The sequence below is a fragment of the Mauremys mutica genome, chromosome 1, assembly GCF_020497125.1.
Source record: "Mauremys mutica isolate MM-2020 ecotype Southern chromosome 1, ASM2049712v1, whole genome shotgun sequence".
NCBI classification, from domain to species: Eukaryota; Metazoa; Chordata; order Testudines; family Geoemydidae; genus Mauremys; species Mauremys mutica.
The window spans coordinates 11,390,617-11,416,068 of NC_059072.1; the positions used below are offsets into that span (position 1 = coordinate 11,390,617).

The 25,452-nt window shown below is 44.6% G+C and overlaps 1 protein-coding gene across 2 annotated transcripts in view; it reads right to left on the reverse strand.

Moving 5' to 3' along the window:
• IL2RA (interleukin 2 receptor subunit alpha) overlaps positions 1 to 17,261 on the reverse strand; it is a 40,356-nt gene extending 23,095 nt beyond the window's left edge. For both annotated transcript variants that reach the window (XM_044996811.1, XM_044996810.1), the window contains exon 1: positions 17,057 to 17,261. In XM_044996811.1, coding sequence (XP_044852746.1) covers positions 17,057 to 17,123 — 67 coding nt within the window. In that variant the 5' untranslated portion in view covers positions 17,124 to 17,261. The remainder of the gene's footprint in view (positions 1 to 17,056) is intronic.
• Between the last annotated feature and the right edge of the window lie 8,191 nt (positions 17,262 to 25,452).

Genomic DNA, 25,452 nt, shown 5'->3' on the forward strand with positions numbered 1-25,452 from the left:
CTCTCTCTGTTTTGTTGTGAACCTCCGGAGCTCCGTTGCTACCGGAGCTGCTCTACCGGAGCTGCTTATCAGCTCCTGTTTGCTGTGATCAATCTGTGAACAATCAAATGAGATCCTCCTCCCTGCGTGATTCACAGGGGTTGAGTGTTTGCGTTTTGCTTGACCAGCAGCGAGAAAAGGAGTCATTCACAGGGCTTGAGTGTTTGCTTTGCTTGAGAGAAACGGGGGGAGGGGACAGAGGGGGGAAAGAGAGTATGTTGGATGCAGGCTGTTTGCAGTTAACAGTAAGGGGGTGGGAAAATTTTCTGATTTTGCACAGTGTCAGTTCCAAAAATCCACTCTCTTTTCCCCCCCCCGTCCCTGTCACACTGCCCCACACCCCCCTCTTTTGAAAAGCACGTTGCTGCCACTTGAACGCTGGGATAGCTGCCCATAATTCATCACTCCCAACAGCGCTGCAAATGCTGCAAATGTGGCCACACTGCAGCGCTGGTAGCTGTGAGTGTGGCCACACACCAGCGCTGGCCCTGCACAGCTGGACGACCAGCGCTGCAACTACCAGTGCTGCAGATTTGTAAGTGTAGCCATACCCAAAGAGTTCCACAGGCGGATTGTGCGTTGTGTGAAGAAGTACTTCCTTTGGTTTGTTTTACACCTACTACTGATTTCATCAGGTGACCCCTAGTTCTCGTGTTATACGAAGGGGTGAATATAAACTTCCTTATTCACTTTCTCCATATCACTCATGATTTTATAGACTGCTATCATGCCCCCGCTCTTTGTCATCTCTTTTCTAAGATGAACAGTTCCAGTCTTTTTAATCTCTCTTCATATGGAAGCTGTTCCATACCCCAATCATTTTTGTTGCTGTTCTCTCTGTACCTTTTCCAGTTCTAATATATATTCTTTGAGATGGGGCTGCCAGACCTTCACACAGTATTCAAAGTGTGGGCGTACCATCCATTTCTGTACTGGTATTATAATATTTTCTGTTTAATTATCTATCTCTTTCCTAATGGTTCCTAACATTGTTAGCTTTTTTTGACTGCCACTGCACACTGAGTGTATGGTTTCAGAGAACTATCCACGATGAGTCCAAAATCTCTTTCTTGAGCGGAAAAAGCCAGTTTGGGCCCCATCGTTTTGTATGTACAGTTGGGATTATGTTTTCCAATGTGCATTACTTTGCATTTATCAATACTGAAGTTCATCTGACATTTTGTTCCCCGATCACCCAGTTTTGTGAGATCCCTTTGTAAATTTTCACAGACAGCCTTGGACTTAACTATCTTGAGTAATTTTGCCTTGTCTGCAAACTTCACTGTGCAGCTCCTATTTCAGATCATTTATGAATACATTGAACAGCACCGCTCCCAGTAAATATCCTTACTGGACCCTACTATTTACCTCTCTCCACTGTGAAAAATGATTATTTATTCCTACCCTTTGTTTCCTACCTTTTAGCAAGTTACCAATCCATTAGAGGACCTTCCCTCTTATCTGCTGACTGCTTAGCTTGCTTAAGAGTCTTTGGTGAGAACCTTGTCCAAGGCTTTCTGAAAGTCTAAGTACACTATATCGACTGTATCACCCTTGTCCATATGCTTGTTGACACCCTCAGAGAATACTAATATACTATTGAGGCCTGATTTCCCTTGAGAAAAGATGTGTTAACTCTTCCCCAATCTGTTCTGTTTATCCATGTGTCTGGTGATGCTGTTCTTTACTGTCGTTTCAACCAATCTGTCTGGTACTAAAGTTAAGCTTACCTGCCTGTAATGTCAGGGTTAACTATGGAGCCTATTCTAAATATTGGTGTAACATTAGTTACCCTCCAGTCATCTAGTACACAGGCTGATTTAAACAATAGGTTACATACCACAGTTAGCAATTCTGCAATTCCATATTTGAGTTCCTTCAGAATTCTAGGGTGAATACCATCTGGTCCCTAAAACAACGAGGAGTCCTTGTGGCACCTTAGAGACTAACAAATGTATTTGGGCATAAGCTTTCGTGGGCTAAAACCCACTTCATTAGATGCATGGAGTGGAAAATACAGTAGCAGGTATATATAGGCATAGGACATGAAAAGATGGGAGTTGCCTTACCAGGTGGGGGGGGGTCAGTGCTAATGAGACAATTCAATTAACAGTAGATAACCAAGGGAGGAAAAATCACTTTTGTAGTGGTAATGAGAGTGGCCCGTTTCAAACAGTTGACAAGAAGGTGTGAGTAACAGTAGGGGGGATTAGTATGGTAAAATTAGGTTTTCATCACTTTTGTAGTGGTAATGAGGGAGGTCATTTCAAACAGTTGACATTAGGTCATTACAAAACCTAATTTTACTGAAATAATTTCCCCCTACTGTTACTCACACCTTCTTGTCAACTGTTTGAAATGGGCCACTCTCATTACCACTACAGAAGTGATTTTTCCTCCCTTGGTATTCTACTGTTAATTGAATTGTCTCATTAGCACTGACCCCCACCCACCTGGTAAGGCAACTCCCATCTTTTCATGTCCTATGTCTATATATACCTGCTACTGTATTTTCCACTCCATGCATCTGATGAAGTGGGTTTTAGCCCACGAAAGCTTATGCCCAAATACATTTGTTAGTCTCAAAGGTGCCACAAGGACGACTCCTTGTTTTTGCTGATACAGACTAACATGGCTACTACTCTGAAACCAGTCAGTATACAATCACTACCCATGGCGCCCACGGGCCATTCTAAATGTGCCTGCGTCCTGGCCGGCAGTCGAGCATCCGCCGAAATGCCACCGAAATTCGGCGGCATTTTGGCGGATGCTTGACTGCCGCCATGGTAGGTTGGGGACCACTGCCTAAGCACAATGTGGTCCATAATCGGGGCTCCTAGGTGCTAGGGTAGTACAAATAAACAATAATAATAATGAATAATAATGATTGTACACTCGATATTGCTCATCTGCAAAGGGAACTCACACCTTCTTGTCAACTATCTGTAATGGGCCACTCCCTTTCCACTTCAAAAGTTATTTCTCCTCCCTTCGTATCCTGCTGTTAATTGATTTATCTCGTTAGACTGACCTAACACTTGGTAAAGCAACCCACATTCTTTCGTGTATTTATACCTGCTCCTGTATCTTTTACTTCTTACATCTGATGAAGTGGGTTCTAGCCCACAAAAGCTTATGCCCAAATAAATTTGTTAGTCTCTAAGGTGCTACAAGAACGCCTTGTTTTTTATTATTTGAATATTGGGCCTACAGGGCACCCATGGTTTTTGGCATGTGGGTGCATTACAGATTAAAACTAGCTGCAATTTATAATTCTAATCAGACAAGTGAGGATAAGAATTTCATTGTGTGTTCCCCTTGGTAATCCTCCAAAGCCTATTTTGAGTAAAGGAAGTAAAATTCTCAGGGTTTCTATGTTTTCTCTTTTATTCCTATGCCATGTATGCTACATATACCTTAGTTTTTAATGTTGACATTTCTCAGCTGGTTGGGACTTAATGTGAATAGTTCTGATTTGGTATTTTGTGAAAATATACATACTTAACAACGTGGCATTTCCTAAACATACTAAATACAATATGGTTATTAATGCATTTTTCATTGTTCTTTTATAGTCTTTCTAACCTAATATTCAAGGCGCAAGAGGGGTGAGGTAATATCTTTTATTGAACCAACTTCTGTTGGTGACAGAGAGAAGCTTTTCAGCCATACAGAGATCTTTTTAGCTCTATGTGGCTCGAAAGTGTGTTTTTCTTACCGACAGAAGTTGGCCAATAAAAAAATATTACCTCACCTACCTTGTCTCTCTAATATCCTGGGACAGACACTGCATAGAACATTCTATTCAGTCCCATCAGCAGTTCTATTAGGATGGCATCTAGAATGGTAGGAATTTTTCTTGAGAAGAAATGCCTCAGGAAAGGCTTTTACTCTTTGGTCAGAACTAGGGGAATGGAATGATACCCAAATGTTACAAAAGAAAAGTTATCTGTACTTTGTCAAACCTCAAGTATTTTAATTCTAGGTTTTTGAGACAGTTTAGGTCATTTCTAGTTCACAAATTTTAAGGGCAGAAAGAACCATTAGATCATTTACCCTGACTCTCTGTATACCACAGGCCATAGAATTTAATCTCATTACTCCTGTATTGAGCTCATTGACTTGTATTTGACTAAAGCTTATCTAGTTGATAATTAATTGACTCACTAATAATGCTCAGGCATCAAGTCTAAGGGCTGGTCCACACTAAGAATCGGGGTCGAACTAGGGTACGCAAATTCAGCTACGTGAATAGCGTAGCTGAATTCGAAGTACCCTAGTTCGAACTACTCACCCGTCCAGACGCCGCGGAATCGAAGTCCGCGGCTCCAAGGTCGACTCCGCCACCGCCTTTTGCAGTGGTGGAGTACCGGAGTTCGAACTATCGCTTCCGGAGTTCGAACTATCGCGTCCAGATTAGACGCGATAGTTCGAACTCCGAGAAGTTGAACTCACCGCGTCGACCCGGCTCGTAAGTGTAGACTAGCCCTAAGGCATCACACGGAGTCACACAGCATGTTGCTTGGAAGATTATCAAGCATCCATGTACATTTTGGTGCATTTATACTGGAAATTATGATTTCACAATATACAAAAGTTATGTTACAGCCCTTTGAAAAAAGTCACTGTTTCCCGACATACCCTTACTGCCCTGTAAAGCTGTTATGTTACGTCTGGGGCTTCTTTGTTTGCTTTTGACTGCATTGTTCATATGTTTCAGAACATACCAATGCACAATGAATGCTGGAGGAAGGACTTTTGCTTTAGGATTTTAGAAGGATCTTTCAACTTTTTGGGTTGAAAAAGTTGGTCCACTGGACCTGACATACTCTCAAATTAGTAAGGAGCTCTTTGAAAAAGTACCTGTCTCCTACACTATTTTATGGCTAATACTTACATATAAGGAATAGTAGAGGCTATTACCTCTTAATGATAATGATCTCTCAGTTTCATAGGGCCTTTAATCCAAATGAATCCCAAAGTGGTTTACTCCTTTTACTGATTTGTACAAATTACATATCCATTTCTCCTATTACATAGTTATCTACCTAATCTATTTCTTTTTTCATTTCCTTGGGTGAAACGTGCCAATAGTTGAGCAGTGTAAAGTTACACTAACAACAGATTGGGACAGGAAGTGAAGATTAACTCAAGTTGGATTTAGAAGGGAAATTTAGGTATGCTGAATGTATTTAGCTATATTCAGATTTGATTAGGACATTGAAGCTAACTCCTCTGCTCTTGCATAAGTGCCATGGGACTTTTAATGGTCATAACCACCACTTTGTAGCTTATTCAATAGATGTTAATGCCAGGAGCTCATTGTCTGCTAACACCATGATGCTGTCTAAGAGGAAAGAATGACATCTCAGTACCAACATCACTTCCTTTAGCACTTGGTTCTTTCCCAGAAGTTCCCCATCCAGGTATACTGTTGAGTTGTCCCAAAACTTATTAGTTGTTGAAATCTGATAAGATCATGGCTTCCGAGTGTTTGCCAATTGCATGGCTACTTCATACTAATATTCGAGTTAGAAGACTGGTTTGATACAGGAATCCAGACAGAAATTCAACCATTTTTTACCAAAATAGGTGAGAGGGGAAATTTGATATGTGTATTTATAGTACTAGGCAGACACAACATAGTGAGTCAGATGCCATGGTAATCTGAACTCAGGATTTGCTTTTTTTTTCCTTCTGTGGGTTTGTGACACTAGCTTTGACATGGGGTTTGATGCAGAATATAAACCTGTAACATACAAATAATATATATGGAGATATACCTATCTCATAGAACTGGAAGGGACCCTGAAAGGTCATTGAGTCCTGCCTTCACTAGCAGGACCAAGTACTGATTTTGCCCCTGTCATAAACAGTTAGTTAAGGGTTAAGGTTTTGTCTACCTGTAAAGGGTTAACAAGCAGTACCTGTGGACACCTGACCAGAGGACCAATGAGGGACAAGATTATTTTCAAATCTCTGTGGAGGGAAGCCTTTGTCTGTTTTCCTTGTTTGCTCAGAGCTCTCTTTGGATCTAAATGAGGACAGTCATGTCTCCAAGTTCTCCTGGAGTAGTTTCTACTATTCAGTAGTGAATATTAATTAGAAAGGCGAATTAGTCTTTTGAGTTGCTTTCTATATTTGCGATTGTGTGTTTGCTAAAGGAAATTCTTTATTCCTGTTTGCTGATATTGCTTTTACTGAGGGAGGGGGAGGGGGAATTCTCTCCAGAGATTAATAAGTTAGACCCTGTATTGTTCCACCTTGGTTACAGAGACAGTGACTTTTCTTTTTTTATTCTTTAATACATTCTTTTCTATTAAGGACTTGGTTGATCTTTCCTTGGGTGGATTCTCAGGGAAAGAGGAGGGGGGGTATCCCTCTGTAGTTAGATCCCGGTGTCTCTCCTAGGAAAAGGGAGGGGGAGGAAACAGGGGGGAATGGTTTATTTCTCCTGGGTGTAAGAACTCCATGGATTTGGGGCTCTTGGGATCCCCAAGGATTTTGGGGAAGGACTGTGTCCCAATCCATGTTTCCTGATTGGGTGGTGGCAGTTTTACCAGATCTAAACTAGGATTTTAGTTTAGAGGGAAACCAGTGCAGGTCCCCACATTGGAACCCAACAGCTCCAAGTGGGGGTGAGACCTATGACATGGTAGGCAGCGGTGAGAGATTTTTCTGAACCAGAGAGCCATTGCTATTTTCTTCTCCTAAAGCAGGACTGCAGGTTAGGAGGGAGAGATACCCCGAAGGCAAACAGACACAGGTTTTCTAACTGGTATTGTTAGAGGCAGTTTTTTTTTCAGCTGGGCTAAACTGAAAAGAGCTATTCTCTTCTTCTAGAGCAGGAAAGCAACCTGAGAGAAGAAGGGGTTTACAAGTATTCCTTTTCTAACTGGTATTGTTAGAGGCAGTTTTTATTTCAGCTGGGCTAAGCTGAAAAGAGCTATCTTGCTGGAGGGAATTAGTTTTTCTAACCAGGCTTTGTTATAGGAACACCCTGCTGAGAGGGTACGTAGCAATTGCGAGAGAGAGTTGCAAAACCGGTTTTCCTACCTTCTTGGAAGCCAGGAGGGGGAGATTTTTTTTCCTACCTTCTTGGAAGCCAAGAGGGGGAGATTTTTTTTTTTGGAAACACATTTTCAGCTGGGTTTAGCTGAGGGAAATAAAGTTTTCTAACGGGCTGTGCTAGGAAAGGACTTTTTTTTTCTTCTTCTTTTCTTTTTTTTTCCCCCTTTTTTCTTTCTGTCTGCTTGGAAAAAAAAAACAGCTAGCAAAGAGGTGTAAGTTTTCTAGGAGGCTTGTTAGAAGAACCCCCACTGTGAGGTACTTAGCAAGTGCTAGAAACAGGACAAACCAGTTTTTGGTTTTTTTTGGTCTTCTCAGTATATCAGCAAACAGCAGCTACACATTTGCAAATAAAAAGGTTTTGTTTCTTTTTATTCAGTCGTGAATAGAAAGGATAGGAAAAGTGAACCAAGCAATACAGTTCACTGAATGCAGAGGGGTGTGGCCAGCACCAAAAAGCACAAAAACATGGAGAAGCAACAAGCCACAGAGGCTAACCACAAGAGGGAGCTGGAGAAACAAGAAGCTAACCCACATGTTCCAGCCAACCCTAACAATCCTTCTCCAGGCACAGTTCCCCATCCCAAGACATTTCCCACCTACATGGCAGGTGAGGACACTGAGGCCTTCTTGAAAAATTTTAAAAGGACCTGCCATGGGTACAACATCCCTGAAGACCAGTACAAGGACTGGTCAGGAAAGTGGACTTTTGCTGTCTATGACAATTATTCCATCCCCATGCTACTGGGGGAAGACTTGGCCAACCACGTGGAGCTGGCCAAGGGGAGGGGGGGTGGTCACCCGCAGCCAGGCCAAACAAGCAGGCACTCCCATCCCTGTTCCTAAGGCATCCACCAGGACCCGGTCTGTGTTACCAGAGACCCACAAAGAGGTGGTGGAACTGAATCCCATACCAACAACTACAGCAGCCATAGTACATCCAGTCCCAGGGCCGGAACTGGAAGAGCAACCAGCGGCAAAACCAGCGCCAGCACTGACGCCAGCGCTTGCAACTCCACCGCCAGGGGGCGCCAACGGGCCTGAACTGGCAGAAGCAGCAGACAACTCTACCCAAGAGGCTCAGCCAGAGCCTAAAATATCACCTTGTGCACCAGCGAAAAGCGGTTCACAGTCAACGAAAACAACCTCATCACCTACATCGCTTCCAGAGGGACCAAGCCCAAGTCCACAGTCTACAAAGGAACTGGTGTCTCCAGCCTCAAGGGAACAGTTCCAGACTGAGCAGGAAGCCGATGACAGCCTTAAAACAGCTTGGGCGGCGGCACGGAGCAACCCACCGCCTCTCAGCTCTTCTACTCGATCCCAGTTTGTTGTAAAACAATAACTTTTATATAACAAGATTCTGTCTGGTGGACACCAGAAAGGCCAGCATCCTCAAAAACAGTTGGTAGTTCCAACTAAGTACCGGTACAAGCTCTTAAGCTTGGGCCATGACATCCCAGTGATCATTCTGGGGTGAACAGAACCAAGGACAGGTTGGAAAAGTCCTTCCACTGGGAGGGGATGGGCAAGGACGTTGCCAAGTATGTCCGGTCAAATGGTTAAAAAGTGTTCTTGAATGTCAAATATCTTGTTGTTTACATACTTAGTAGTATATGTAATAGTGCATGTGTTTTGTTAATCTGTTTATTGTACAGTTCTAGGAGGAAATCACCACCAGTAGTTCCCACTGTTGGCGATTTGGGGGGCGTGTCATAAACAGTTAGTTAAGGGTTAAGGTTTTGTCTACCTGTAAAGGGTTAACAAGCAGTACCTGTGGACACCTGACCAGAGGACCAATGAGGGACAAGATTATTTTCAAATCTCTGTGGAGGGAAGCCTTTGTCTGTGTTCCTTGTTTGCTCAGAGCTCTCTTTGGATCTAAGAGAGGACAGTCATGTCTCCAAGTTCTCCTGGAGTAGTTTCTACTATTCAATAGTGAGTATTAATTAGAAAGGCGAATTAGTCTTTTGAGTTGCTTTCTATATTTGCAACTGTGTGTTTGCTAAAGGAAATTCTTTATTCCTGTTTGCTGATATTGCTTTTACTGAGGAAGGGGGAGGGGGAATTCTCTCCAGAGATTAATAAGTTAGACCCTGTATTGTTCCACCTTGGTTACAGAGACAGTGACTTTTCTTTTTTTATTCTTTAATAAATTCTTTTCTATTAAGGACTTGGTTGATCTTTCCTTGGGTGGATTCTCAGGGAAAGGGGAGGAGGGAGGCATCCCTCTGTAGTTAGATCCCGGTGTCTCTCCTAGGAAAAGGGAGGGGGGAGGAAACAGGGGGGAATGGTTTATTTCTCCTGGGTGTAAGAACTCCATGGATTTGGGGCTCTTGGGATCCCCAAGGATTTTGGGGAAGGACTGTGTCCCAATCCATGTTTCCTGATTGGGTGGTGGCAGTTTTACCAGATCTAAACTAGGATTTTAGTTTAGAGGGAAACCAGTGCAGGTCCCCACATTGGAACCCAACAGCTCCAAGTGGGGGTGAGACCTATGACAGCCCCAGATCCCTAAGTGGCCCCCCTTTTGGATTGAGTTTACAACCTTGGGTTTAGCAGGCCAATGCTAAAACCACTGGGCTATTCCTTCCCCTACAGAATAGGAAATTTTTTTCCCTGAGTACATGAGTGACATGGAAGGGAACAGTAGTAGGCTGGCAGCTCTGAATAAAGAAACACAAAAATTGTTGGAGAAAGCAACACAGCAGACAGAGACAGCTCAGAAGTGAAGAAAATCTTTCCCAAGAGATAGCAAAAACTCAACCCTGTATCAAAATCCAGAGATTCTCACAAAAAGCTACCTCATTAGCTCATTCCACCAAGGGGTTTGATGCTGTTTCTGAAACTATATCATCTCTAGATGGTATCCAACAATTGAAACTGACCTGTGAAGAGGAGAACTGATATCCATCTGCTGGACTGAAATGGTAACTATTGTGCTCCAGCTTTGAAAACTTTTCCCAACTATTTTTGATCTAAAAGTAAAAAATGGGTGTCTGTTCTGCCTTTGTAACTTTCCCCCCCTGAAGTTGTTTTGTTTTATTGTCATTTGTTATGTATACAGGTAAGTTAGAAATGGATCTGAGCTGTGACGTTTGGGTCCAGTTCAAAAGTTCCCTGAAGTTTGGGAGTGTTTGTATCTGGGGTTTTGTACCATGTGTGTTGTAAGTACATGTAGTACAGTACTTAACAAAATCTCATAAGAAGACAAGATCCTTTCCTCAAGGAGTTTACAATCTAACTAACACAAATAAAAAACAAATGAGAAAATCAGGCTTAGGCATGGTGAACAGGACCAGAAAGGAGATCAGCATTGAAAGGCTAGGAGAAACCTACAGTTCCTTGCAGTATAGAAGAGACAGGTCTCAATTGTAATGACTATGTAGATGCTTCTTTATTCAGTTTTCTGTCCCTAGATAGACCCTGTAGTTCAGGCTCTCTAGCTCATGGACTAACTAAACATGACAGGCCTGATTCACCATTGCCTGATACCTTGTGTCATCACTTAAACTGTACAAAGTGGTACCCTTTGGGCGTGAAATGCCACCACCAGCATACACGAGTGAAGGCATGTGACTTGATAGTATTTGACATGCACTTTGCAGATGATTCCAGAAAATCCGGCTCAGTTTGTGCTGCTGAGTATCACTATGTATAGTGTCCCTCACTCCTATCCTGTGCTAAGCAGCCATGCCAGGGACCACTGACCACAGGGCAGATTTTTTAAAAGGGACGCTAAGGGAGAGAGGGAGAGTACTCAATATGCAGTCAAGAGGGAAATTGTTCCAAGCACAGAGAGCTGTGTGGAAAAGGCACAAAGCAAAAGATGGGAGAATTTATTTTCTAGTCTGTCTTTTTTGGTTCTTCTACCCCTCTGATCATTGTGGTAAAAACCAACGAGCTTGTCCTTCTCCGGGGCAACTGCTGAGTACATTGCAGTAGCAGCATACTCATTTGGAATTGAATAGATCGTGTGAGCAGCACATTATTTTGGTGCATGGGCATTTTCAGTTTTGAATAGACTTGACCACATTTTTACTCAGATGTGGCCTTTGTAACATTGGCCTCATCTGTGTTCATGCTCACAGGTAAAGGTCACTCTGCTAAGAAGGAGATTTGGCTATTAAAAGCGTTTGCGTGCACACAGATTCAAATCCTATTCTTTGGCATTAACCTCCCCAATTCTGGGTTTTGGTTGGGTTTTTTGGGGGGAAAGGGGGGTGTAATAGAACATTATCTATGAGAGGAATTATCATAGAATCATAGAATATCAGGGTTGGAAGGGACCTCAGGAGGTCATCTAGTCCAACCTCCTGCTCAAAGCAGGACCAATTCCCAACTAAATCATCCCAGCCAGGGCTTTGTCAAGCCTGACCTTAAAAACCTCTAAGGAAGGAGATTCCACCACCTCCCTAGGTAACCCATTCCAGTGCTTCACCACCCTCCTGGTGAAAATGTTTTTCCTAATATCCAACCTAAGCCTTCCCCACTGCAACTTGAGACCATTACTCCTTGTTCTGTCATCTGCTACCACTGAGAACAGTCTAGATCCATCCTCTTTGGAACCCCCTTTCAGGTAGTTGAAAGCAGCTATCAAATCCCCCTCATTCTTCTCTTCTGCAAACTAAACAATCCCAATTCCCTCAGCCTCTCCTCATAAGTCATGTGCTCCAGCCCCCTAACCATTTTTGTTGCCCTCCGCTGGACTCTTTCCAATTATCCACATCCTTCTTGTAGTGTGGGGCCCAAAACTGGACACAGGACTCCAGATGTGGCCTCACCAATGTCGAATAGAGGGGAATGATCAGTCCCTCAATCTGCTGGCAATGCCCCTACTTATAAAGCCCAAAATGCTGTTAGCCTTCTTGGCAACAAGGGCACACTGTAGACTCATATCCAGCTTCTCGTCCACTGTAACCCCTAGGTCCTTTTCTGCAGAACTGCTGCCTAGCCATTCGGTCCCTAGTCTGTAACAGTGAATGGGATTCTTCCGTCCTAAGTGCAGGACTCTGCACTTGTCCTTATTGAACCTCATCAGCTTTCTTTTGGCCCAGTCCTCTAATTTGTCTAGGTCCCTCTGTATCCTATCCCTACCCTCCAGCGTATCAACCACTCCTCCCAGTTTAGTGTCATCTGCAAACTTGCTGAGGGTGCAGTCCATGCCATCCTCCAGATCATTAATGAAGATATTGAAAAAAACCAGCCCCAGGACCGACCCTTGGGGCACTCTGCTTGATACCGGCTGCCAACTAGACATGGAGCCATTGATCACTACCCGTTGAGCCCGATGATCTAGCCAGCTTTCTATCCACCTTATAGTCCATTCATCCAGCCCATACTTCTTTAACTTGCCGGCAAGAATACTGTGGGAGTCCGCATCAAAAGCTTTGCTAAAGTCAAGGAATAACACATCCACTGCTTTCCCCTCATCCACAGACCCAGTTATCTCCTCATAGAAGGCAATTAGGTTAGTCAGGCATGACTTGCCCTTTGTGAATCCATGCTGACTGTTCCTGATCACTTTCCTCTCCTCTAAGTGCTTCAGAATTGATTCCTTGAGGACCTGCTCCATGACTTTTCCAGGGACTGAGGTGAAGCTGACTGGCCTGTAATTCCCTGGATCATCCTTCTTCCCTTTTTTAAAGATGGGCACTACATTAGCCTTTTTCCAGTCATCTGGGACCTCCCCCGTTCGCCAAGAGTTTTCAAAGATACTCTGGGTGACAAACATACGGCCAGAATATATGGGTGGTTGGGGAATACATGATCCAACCTTGGATGATACTGAAAAAAACTATGAATCACACTAGTTTGGTTTGAAATGGTAGGGAAAAAAGTCTAAGAACCATGCCCGAGTGATGTCCACCTCACAACAATAATCAGTCATTTGTTTTTTCACTGGCAGTCTTAACAGGGAGAGCAAGGATTGAACAAGCATTATTCATTAGTATGTAATTATATCTTGTAATGCCCCTGCCATTTTACAAAATTGAGAGTAAAGCATCTTCCCTGACCTAGAGGGCTGAAGCTTTAAAAATGAGACGATAAAGAAAAGCCAGCAGTGCAGGGCGGTGCTGACGTGAGGAGATCATTGGTGAAGAGAATAAAGGGGGACGGAGTGGGTTGTGAGGAAGGATTTGAACCAGGTGAGCGGAAATCTGGCAAACAAGAATGGGAAATTGTTCTAAAGTTCACAGCCAGGCCTGGGAGATGAAGGCAAAGGGCAGCAAGAGACAGAAAGCCGGTGAAGGAATTCGAGGGGTGGAGAGGGCTGACAGTGCAGTGGAACAGGTTTTAGTAGCAGAGTTTTGGACTGACTGGAGGGGAGAAACAAGGAGGCTAGAGAGGAGGTTACAGTCATCAAGGCGAGCGTGACCAAAGTCATGGGCATGTGTTTTTAACAATGGAACTTTAGTGAGAGACTGGATATGGGGTTAGAAGGAAAGAGATGAGTCAGAGACGATACCATGAGCATGAGCTTGGGAGACGGCAAGCTGACGGTAATGGTGACATGATAAGGGAAGTGGAAGAAGAGGATTACACTGGATAATAAGAAACTGGAGTACACTTAGGCCCTAATGAGGCAAGAGGAAATTTCTTTATCTCGAAGTGGAGATGTCATAGAGAGTCCCTGTCTGTAGCAACGTCTACCTTTCCTAGACCATCAGACCATGGGGTTGGCAGTCTTTTAGTACAGAGCAAGGGGTATTTTTATATTGGGCATTTACTTGATAAGGGCTGCTGCAACTGGGAGTCCAAGGGGTTGCTATAAAGTAGTTTGCTCTCTGGTCAGCCTAGTGAGGACTTTGTGCATGTGCTTGATGATTTAACATTGTATGTAACATCCAGATACCGTGGTGATGGGCATTGTATACAGATACGTACGTTGTGTATACATTTCTGAGAACTGGTACTCTACATTTTAAATTAAATTCTCAATTTTTTATTTTAGTCCTTCCTGGGTATGAGCCACACTTCAATACAGTATATTAAAATTCAAAGGGATCTTGACAAATTGGAGCACTGGGCTATGGACAACAAAATGAAATTCAACAAAGACAAATATAAGGTGCTACATTTAGGGAAGAGAAACCAAATATACAAATACAGAAATCGAGGATAACTGACTTGGCAGCAGCATTGCCGAGAAGCATCTGGGAGTTGTGATGGATCACAAGCTCAACATGAGTCAACAATGTGATGCTGTGGCAAAAAAAATGCAATTTTGTATTACATTAACAGAGGCATAGCATGCAAGTCACAGGAGGTGATAACACCGCTTCGCTCAGCACTGGCGAGGCCTCAGCTGGAGTACTGTGTCCAATTTTGGTCACCGCTGTATAGCAAGGATGTAGAGAAACTGGAAAGGGTCCAGAGGCGAGTGACAAAGATGATCAAAGGGATGGAATGCAAGTCATACGAGCAAAGGCTGAGGACCTGGGTATGTTTAGTTTGGAAAAAGGGAGATTAAGAAGGGACATGATGGCAGTCTTCAAATACTTGAAAGACTGCCATAAAAAAGATTGAGAAAAATTGTTCTCTCTTGCCACAGAGGGCAGGATAAGAGGCAACAGGTTCGAACTCCAGCAGAGCAGATCTCAGGAGAAACTTCCTAATGGTAAGAACAGTAGCACAATGGAACAAACTGCCTAGGGAAGTTGTGGAATCTCCTTCACTGAAGGTTTTCAAAAAGAGGCTGGAGCCATCTGTCTTGGATGGCTTAGACATAACAAATCCTGCATTTGGCAGGGGATCAAACCAGATGACCCTTGCGGTCCCTTCTAACCCTATGGTTGTATGATTCTATGATTTTCTATTAATCTAGGATGATTAGTTGGATGGCAAGCTCTTTGTACAGCACCTAGCACAATGGGGTCCTGGTGTGTGTTTGGGGCATCTAAGTGCTATCACAACACAAACAATAAATAAGAAGAAGGTAAGAGACAGTATGTCCAATGAACCAGATGACAGGAGACATGTGTTCTCTCTGCCTCTGCTGTACTGTGCAACTTAAATAAGTGAATGATCTCTCTCTGCCTCAGACTCTTCATCTATAAAATGAGGGAAATGAAGTTTGCCCACATTCTGGAAAGCTCTTTGAGAGCCACAGATGAAAAGTGCGATATGAGAACTAAGTATTTTTATTTTCATTCCCCGTCCAGAAATGTTCATTATTGACAGTGTATTTGCCCAGAAACCCTGTGCTATATGAACTGTGCAACAGAATTTATTTTATTACATTGATCTGCCATACTGGGAGAACTGGAAAATCAAAGGATAAATGTGGTGCCGCGGGTACTGTAGGCGCAGTGATTACAAAGAGACATTGTCAAGTTTGGCCCATAATTTGGCCTATCCTCTTTTAGCTCTATGCATTTGCAAGACTCCTTACTGTCCTTTACATGTTCCCCATAAGAAAGAAAACAACACACTAACACCCGCAGTACTCAGAGACAATCCTACAATAACTAAACTGGAGGGGAAAAGATTGTGGTAAAGAGTTAGTTCCGTTTCAAAGGCCATTATTATAAAAAGAATAACAAAATTAAGTTAAAAATCATGAAAGTATCGGGACAGGCATTCATAGTAAGTACAGGAAGCGAAGGAAAGAGGGGGTGTAACACAGGAGAGATAACTATATGGAAATATCTTAAGTTAGTCTTCTATATTTATAAATTCATCACAGAATTCAATTGCAGAATTCAGTATGAAGTGTTACACACCCCTCAGTTTTTCCATGATTCTAAGAAAGGCTTCTGATAAATGCAGCTCTCAGTGTGTACTCTCACCGTGTGTACTCTCCCAGGGCACAGTAATACAGAGAACATGATACACAGGACTTGACTCATCCCCGAACTGACTCCATTTACATACCTCCTGCTGAACATTTCACAGTGAGACTGTCACATTCCTCATTTAAAATCATGCAAGGGACGCTGGCATTTCATTTTGCCATTACAATGTCTCCATTTAATAAAAAGATGCAGATGTTTCAATGCATTATTCTCTGAAGATAAAATTGCCTGGAGATTAAACGTTTTGTTTATGAGTAGATTGGGACAACAGCCAGGTCAGGTTGTTCCATTATATACAATACAATCGCCTCTCAAAATTACAATTGCTGTGGTACAATTTCAGTACCCAGTGCTGGATGTGAGCAATTAGCAATGAAGTCTTCAGTTCGTCTGAGTTTCTTTCCCATGAAAGAATTTCTTTCTGAATTTCTTACCCGGCTCTTACCTCTGAAGTTGGAAATCCTTGGGGTGTTTAGAATAGAAATATCCCAGGTACTGACATTACAATTTATAGACATCTTTGCATTCAAACATACTAATTCAGACTCAAACACAGATACCAATTACTTATATTCAGCCAATTTCTTAGTGTAAGTGAATACCCGAACAGGTAATACTAATATAAACCTGTAGTGCGTGGTGAATGGTTAATCTAATTTCTTCTAGAATGAATAGGTAGCATTTATTAAAGGGGTGAAAAAGCATAATTGGTATTAATCACATCTGCAGCAAACCTTGATTATATATCCGCTACTAGCAAGTACACCAAAGTCACTTGCAAGTTATCTGAGGAGATCATTGACATTTCAATTTCTATTTTTATATTTCCTAAAGTTTCATGCAAAATGGAAAAAAAAATGCATAGAGCTACTTGCGCTAGAAGAGTGCTTAGTATTCCTTTGATCTGCCCACTGTTCCAGTGATGGGTTAGAAGAGTCATCTGTTACTCAGACAAACGGTCCCACTCTGGATTGTCTCCAGTTGATGGTTTGTGGGCACATTTCTCATGCTTCCTTAGAATACAACGGTCCTTTAATCTACTAACCTCTTGCCTTACCTTAAAGCAGTCAGCGTGTCAGTAACCTACACCAGAGCAACCAAGCAATAGTAAACCTGGTTTTATTTTCCAGAAAGCAGCGATGATCTCTTACCATTTCCATGTCCAGCTGCCTCTCCGGATCTGAGCAAGCCCCACAAGAAAAGAAAAATGAGCTCCATGTAACCTGTTCACGTATTTTCGACACAACACTGATGAGGAGGAGGTTTTTAAAAGGTTAAGGGGCTTTCGGTGAATCAATGATCTGTCGATTGCACTATGGCAGAAAAAGGGATAGGCATTTGGAGGGTGCAGTTAGGACATTTCTCTCTGGCCAGCATATCATCCCTTTGCTGTCTAGATCTGTGCGAGAGAATGAAACTAATGATGTGTGATACAGTTTTGCTGTGGTGTGTAGGAAGTGGTTGATAGGTAGGTGGCTCTTATGTGCACTCTCAGCTTCATTTCAATTGTCAGTCAGAAGGGTGGGGAAAAGCTTCAGCTGCCAGGTTTGGACACTTACCCCCCAAATGGAAAATTCTGTCCCTTTTAGGGTGACCAGACAGCAAATGTGAAAAATCAGGACAGGAGGTCGGGGGGCGTAATAGGAGCCTATATAAGAAAAAGACCCCAAAATTGGGACTGTCCCTATAAAATCGGGACATCTGGTCACCCTAGTCCCTTTGGATTTAACTACGGAGAGGAAAAGCAAACTCTGTTCACTATGACAGGAGCTGGATGGTACCTGGTTTTCTGGTGTGTGAGAACTGAGTTCATATACCATACTGTCAGTTACAATTATAAGGAGGAAAAGCACCCCCAGGACATGTCAGGTTGGCTTTGCGGTGGTGTTTTTCTGCTAGCAAGAAGAACACTTGGAAAACTGCAGTGCCAATTTGTATGGCTCTTTTTTAATGTAATGTCTACATGTGATGGGTGAACTTCCAAAGTACTGGAAGATCAATTTGAATAAACATCTGTTGATAGGACTAGCAGGTTGGGAATGAAGATGTCCTGTTCCCATTCTTAGAATGCCTTGTGTTCTCATGGAAAACCACAGATGGAATATAACTCCTTCCAAATCAAGGTGCCATGTGGGAATCATTCTCTGACATACTCCCCTGAGAGAAGTTGGAGTTAATAAATAGGACACATTTTATATTAAAGTTCCACTTCTGTATGGTTTCTAAAGGATGAATGTATCTTTTAATAACTGATTAATTTATTGTTATAGAGTCCAACAGGTCTCTAGATTGCTTAGAAACATCTATAACACCTTCTACTGATGTGCTTATAACCACATATTACTGATGTCTGTAACATCTATTAATCATTAACCCTTTATAAGCCATTTACAGATGGAATCTTTTTTATTCTAGTAGTCAGCTGTGGTGGCTGTTGAAACAAAAGATTCCACATTAGTATCTTCTGCTATGAAACTTAATTACCAGAGACCTCCCATATTCATTCCAAAGTATAGTGCTTTTGCAGTGACTGCTGCTTCTGGTGAACTGCAGCTGAGGATAACTCAGAGCTCCCTCATGTGGTAGGTGATGCCCCTTTTCATGCCAGCTCCTCCTTCTCTAATGCACAGTGCAAAGCCTCATGGTGTGTCTTGCTTTAATGGAGTATGGGAATGTGTTTACACTTGGCCAGGAAGTTACAGTCCAAGGTCAAACGCCTGTCATAGATAAAACTGTATATGACGTGACAAAGAGAACAATCAGTATTTTTAAAGTGCTGCTGGTAAAAAGGGACTATTCAGGGACCGCATCATGCTCCATATTCATCTTCTGAGACTGAACTAGCACGGTGGGGACTTCCACCAACCCTCTACCATTGATGCAATCCTTGATGAATAAGTGCAAGCCAGAACACTTTGGAAATTCCCTACTTAGTGGTGCCACGCATGCTTCTTTTTGGCAGGATCATGGAATAATAGTTCCAGCTCCTTGCACAATCACCAGAGGGACTATGCTTCTGTGATTTCATGCACTTTATAACTTTCCTATATATATATTTTTTTTTTATCCTCAGAGCTGACCCCATGTGTTGCTTGTGGAGCCATAAGAATCCCTCATTTTTTGCTTGCTTTAAATGTTCCTTCAGGGTCCCTTTTTCCAGATGGAGTCTGTTTGAGTCACTCTTTGACACTCCTCCATAGGGAGAGAGAGAGAGAGATGATTTTTTATCTTAAAACAAAACAAACCAAACAAAACCCTAAAATCCTACCAAAACAAGATACACCACTGCACATGCTTCTCCCCTGGGGGAGAGGATGAGAGAACAATCACCATGTGACAGATGTTAGTCACACTGCTTAATGCACTACTGGAAGGTGATCACACAGTACAAACGTATGTCTTCCTATGAAAATATTTTCTGTGAGTTTGAAAGTTTACCCAAGTGCCAAAGTGTGTGAAACCTGAGCCAAGGCACCCATAGTGTTTGGTACTGGTGGACGGATTTATTTTACTTCATTGTACAGAGGAAAAGAATAACTTTGCCTCTCACAGAGATTGTTTCCTCAATTAAATAAGTAGTTTTGAACCCCAAAACTTTTACTCTCATTTCTTTTCTGACAAAACTCTTTGATTACATTAACTGAGTCATTTACCTCACCAAGGAGGGAGATGAGTCTTTTCTGAAGTCCTTCAGTTCATTCTGCATTCCCTGATTAATAGCAGCACTGGAAATTCTTCTCTTTACCCATCAGCTCTCTCAGGGAGCTCTGGACAGGGGCCATATTTTTTCCCCTGATTTTAGCTATATTTCTTCTTTTATTTTGTACAAATCCTTTACTTATCCGGCCCTGCCAAAAGGGGCAGCCCCTCGTGCAGTTTACTCCTTATTTTTGAAAATCTCTCTTTACTTTTAAACATGGATGGAGGTGGATTTTGGCAGGTGGGTAGGGAGCTTCCCCTTTCAGACAGCCATCTGCTTTAAGCCTTCCAGGAACCCTCAGTGCAGGCTCATGAGAGTCCCCACATTCTACAAGTGTGGGGATTTTACAACTATATGAAAATATACAACCCCACCTCACTCACCCTGATTTTGGAAGTAACAGAGACTTTAGGTGGCTGAAAATTTCAAGTGCAGTTTGTGTTAGCCTGTAACTCTTAGCTGGCAGTAGATATATTGCTGTTACAATGATCAATGAGGAAGTAACCACCCTTCTAATAAAGCCTTTTTGCTGCTTACAAAGGGCATTAGGTAAAGAGTTTGGGTAAAATGTTCAGATCAAGGGAGATTGTGGCACTGCAAAGCAGGTGTCTGGATGTCCCTACCCGCCACAGAAATGATGAGATAAAGGCTCTGTAACAGGGCAATCTGCCCCTTTAATAGCCCGCAGGGGTGAGGGGAACAGGGAACAGACAACTCTGCCCCAGAGAGAAGTCCAGCAGGCAAGAATCATCTGACACAGCTGATCATTATCATATGATTGGCCCATAGTCTCAGCTAGACAATATAAAGGAGGAAAACAGGAGAAAAGAATGGCCAATCAGAGCAGGAGGTAGCCTGTCCACCTTCCTTGTGGACTCAGAGTGGGCCTTACCTGGTAGCTAGCAGAGACCAGAGGACCCCATTCTGGTCCCCTAGCCAGACTGTTGCTTGTGTTATTTTTTGCACAGTTTTCCTTCTTGTTTGTGAAGACGATAAACAGAACCATGAAGCAAGGGAGAAAAACTTAACCTACCCTAGACCCTAGAATGTCTATTCTCAGCTGGGGACTAGGCCACCAGTGTACTGGCTAGCCAAGATTTAGGAGATTTTTTGTTTAAACCAAGATATTTTTTACAATACCCCAAGAAAACACAACAGGAACAATGTATTAGGAGCCCACAACAGTGAAGTGTCCCAACTCAAAATACAGAAATGGTTTTCTTCCCTCCCCCCAGCTACTACATGTAAGCAGCAGAATGGTCCTGCGATTGTGGGGAACTTTCCTGGTTTATGCACTACCCCGTGGAATCGCTAGTAAAAGGATCTGAGTCCTTGCTCCAACTCTCTTTACCCAGAGGCTTGCCTGACCTTGAGGACTCCCCTTTCACTGTCCCGTACACCTTGTAACCCTGGCAAAGCTGGGCCCAGGATTCCTGGGAGGCTTAACCCCCAGTCTCGTCATGGTCATTTAGAACAGGAGTTAGGATGTCCCCACTCTGGGGCACTCTCTCTGCACTGGACGCTTCCCTGACCCACTGATCATTACTTTAAATTCAAACCAAATACAATTTATTAAACCGCAAGTATAAGGGAAAAAATGGGAAAGATTCAAGGAAACAAGGAACCCCGCCCTGTGGGCATGGGGAAACCACTCACAGCCGTCTCTAAGGGGTACGTCTACACTACAAGACTATTTTGAATCTACTTAATTCGAATTTGTGGAATCGACCTTATGAAGTCGAATTTGTGTATCCACACTAAATACACTAATTCGACTGTCTGAGTCCACAGTAACGGGGCCAGCGTCGACTTTGGAAGCGGTGCACTGTGGGAAGCTATCCCACAGTTCCCGCACTCCCCGCTGCCCATTGGAATCCTGGGATTTCCCCCAATGCATGCTGGGGGGAAAAATGTGTCGAGGGTGGTTTTGGGTAACTGTCATCATTGAACCGTCACTCCCGCCCTCTCTCCTTGAAAGCGCCGGCGGGAAATCTGTTCGCGCCCTTCTCTGGTCGGTTACAGCTCGGACGCCACAGCACTGCGAGCATGGAGCCCGCTGCGATCATCGCTGCACTTATGGCCATTGTCAACTCCTCGCACCTTATCGTCCACCTCTTCCACAGTCAGCTGCTGAGAAATCGGGCGAGGAGGCTCCGGCAGCGCGGTGAGGACAGGAAGTCACAGAGTGGCGCAGACCTCTCACAAAGCAGGGTACGCCACGCAGTGGAGATCATGGTGGCAATGGGTCAAGTTCATGGTGTGGAACGGCGATTCTGGGCCCGGGAAACAAGCACGGACTGATGGGACCGCATAGTGCTGCAGGTCTGGGATGAATCACAGTGGCTGCGAAACTTCAGGATGTGTAAGGGCACTTTCCTTGAACTCTGTGACTTGCTGTCCCCTGCCCTGAAGCGCCAGGACACCTGGATGCGAGCAGCCCTGACTGTGCAGAAGCGAGTGGCCATAGCCCTCTGGAAACTTGCAACGCCAGACAGCTACCGGTCAGTAGCGAACCACTTTGGCGTGGGCAAATCTATCGTAGGGCTTGCTGTGATTCAAGTAGCCCACGCAATCGTTGAGCAACTGTTCTCAAAGGTAGTGACCCTGGGAAACGTCCAGGTCGTCATAGATGGCTTCGGCGCGATGGGATTCCCAAACTGCGGTGGGGCTATAGATGGAACTCACATCCCTATCCTGGGACCGGCCCACCAGGCCAGCGAGTACATTAACCGAAAGGGCTACTTTTCTATGGTGCTGCAAGCACTGGTGGACCATAGGGGACGTTTTACCAACATCTACGTCGGGTGGCCCTGTTTAAACGCCTCCAGGCAGGTACTTTCTTCCCGGACCACAAAGTAACGGTTGGGGATGTGCAGATGGCTACAGTGATCCTCGGGGACCCAGCCTACCCGCTAATGCCCTGGATCATGAAGCCCTATACAGGCGCCTTGGACAGAGAGAAGGAACTCTTCAACTACCGGCTGAGCAAGTGCAGAATGGTGGTGGAGTGTGCTTTCGGACGTCTCAAGGGGAGATGGCGGAGCTTACTGACTCGCTCGGACCTCAGCGAAAAAAATATCCCCGTTGTTATTGCTGCTTGCTGTGTGCTCCACAATCTCTGTGAGAGCAAGGGGGAGACCTTTATGGCTGGATGGGAGGTTGAGGCCAATCGCCTGGCTGCTGATTACGCTCAGCCAGACAGCCGTGCCGATAGAAGATCCCAGCGGGAAGCGCTGTGCATCCGGGAGGCTTTGAAAGATAGGTTCCTCGGAGAGCAGGGTAACCTATGACTCTCCAGTTGATTTACAGAGAAGCTGAACCTGAGCCTGTTTCAGTGACTGTTGACTTCGATCTGCGGTTACATACCCCGTTCTCCAGGTTTCCCCCCTTCCAACACACGTTTTAAAATAACTTTAATGGAACACTGATTATTAATAAAGTTTTCTTTAATTATGAATTCCTGTTCAAGGGTTGAAACATGGACGCGGACTGTGGTGGGTACGGTGTGCACTGATGTCCAGACCGCTTCTACACTAGAGGAATGACAGGCTCCTGCTCCTACAGCGGTCTCTGGGGGGAGGACAGTTGCAGGTGGGTGTGCAGGAAGGGGTGGGTTTGCAGGAAGGGGTGAGGGGTGCCGTCTTTGGGACGGAGTTTGGATGCAGGCTCTGGACTGGGGGTTGGGGCGTAGGAAGGGGTGAGGGGTGTGTGGGAAGGGTGAGTATGTGTCCGTGGATGAGTGCTCTTGCTGGGGCTCAGGGCATCGGAGAGGCTCGTGGCTAGGGGGAAGGGCATGGTAAGGGCAGCCTGCCTTGCCATTTGTGGATGTCAGGCGCTAGGACCCTGGGGCAGCATACACCTCACAGACTGACCCGGGGCAGCATTCACCTCCCAGAATGACCCTAGTGCCTAGTGACTGCAGTCTGTGTGTGTCCTGCTGTTGATCCTGCCCCCAAGTCTGTACCCTGGTAATGGAGGCTGTCCTATGCAATTAAAAAACTCCTCCCCCCCCCCCCTTCACACAAAGTCTTCTGACAAGGAAAACGTGACGGAAACAGTGAATAACAACAAACTACTTTTAATACTCAACTACACAGTGGGGGGATGAAACTTGGATTTGGGACTGGATGATCCAGGAAGGGAAGCACTTCTCATACTTTAGGGAATGAGAGCTGTTTGGTACATGAGCGCTCTGCTGGGGTGGAGTGACAGTTTTCACGGCCCCTAGCACCCCTCCTTCTTGTGATTTTTGGTGAGGGGGGGACAGGACTTTGTGGCGGGGGAAGGCGGTTGCAGATACAGTTCAGGGGGGCTCTCTGCTCCTGCCTGCGGTCCTGCAGAACATCTACAAGGCGCCGGAGCGTGTCCATTTGCTCCCTCATTAGCCCAAGCAGCGTTTGAGTCGCCTGCTGGTCTTCCTGCCGCCACCTGTCCTCCTGTTCGCTGTGTGAGCGCTGGTGCTGACATAGGGTCTCCCTCCACTGTCGCTGCTCGGCCGCCTCGGCTCTGGAGCAAGCCATCAGTTCAGAGAACATGTCGTCCCTAGTCTTTTTCTTTCGCCGCCTAATCTGCGCCAGCCTCTGTGAGGGGGATGCCGGGGCAGTTCGTGAAAGACCCGCAGCTGTGTGATGGGAAAAAGGAAGTGATTTCCTTGAAAAGATACATGTTTGCGAACACTGAACACAGTCTAGTCAGTTTCTGTGAACAAGACCATACAGGGCACCTAGTCTCACGAGCTCTCAGGACAAGTTCGAGATTTCGGAATACGCTTTCATTGGCTGCGGTCTTGCACAGGAGATCGGACAAGCGGGGCGGTACAGCTGAATCCGTGTAGCAGCCAGGCCTGGTAAGCACTACACTATAGGCTGCTTAACAGTTAATGGATAGCTGTGCCCTCCCGCTGAAGGCAATCTGTAAAGCATAAAGTCTGACCCTGTTCCAGCCCCTCGCGGCTGTGCACGGGAAAGATCACTGTATGCTTTTCCTCTGTGGCCTCCAACACGTGGCTGTTAAACGAAGGTCATTGCTATGCAAAGTAAAAGTCAAGCATTCACAATAGTAACAGTACACTAATTGCCCTAATTAGATGCAGCAGTCGCTGAACGAGATTACCCTGAGGTGGGTCACTCGGAGAGAGAGAGAGAGAATGCTGCTCGAATCCCTGCACAGACCAGGACCGTACGCTGCAATGCTGGTGGAGGCAATGATTCCGCTGTACATTAGGATGGCCTGGCGCGGAAGAGTGTGCTTCCACGGAGCACCAAATAAGGCACCTCTCCCCAGGAACCTCCTGCGGAGACTTTTCGAGCTGCTCTCCGAGAGCTTCGTGGAACTGTCCCAGGAGGATTTCTGTTCCATCCCTATATGTGTGGACCTTCTCTTTATATAGTTTTTTAAGGAAAAGTTTTTATATAGTTTTTACATATTTTTTATTCCTGTTTTTAAAAAAATAAATGTTTCCATGTTTATAGCACTTACCGACTGATCCTTCCCCTGATTCTGAGTCCGGGTTAACGGCCGGGGAGGGTTGGTAGGGGATCTCTGTGAGGGTGATGAAGAGATCCTGGCTGTCGGGGAAAGCGGTATTGTAAGCGCTGTCGCCTGCGTCGTCCTCCACAAACCCTTCCTCATCTTCCCCATCGGCGAACATCGCCGAGGAACTGCCCCTCGACACTATCCCATCCTCAGAGTCCACGGTCACTGGTGGGGCAGTGGCGGCAGACCCACCTAGAATGGCATGCAGTGCCTCGTAGAAGCGGCATGTCTGGGGCTGTGCTCCGGAGCATCCGTTTGCCACTCTGACTTTTTGGTAGCCTTGTCTCAGGTCCTTGATTTTCACGCGGCACT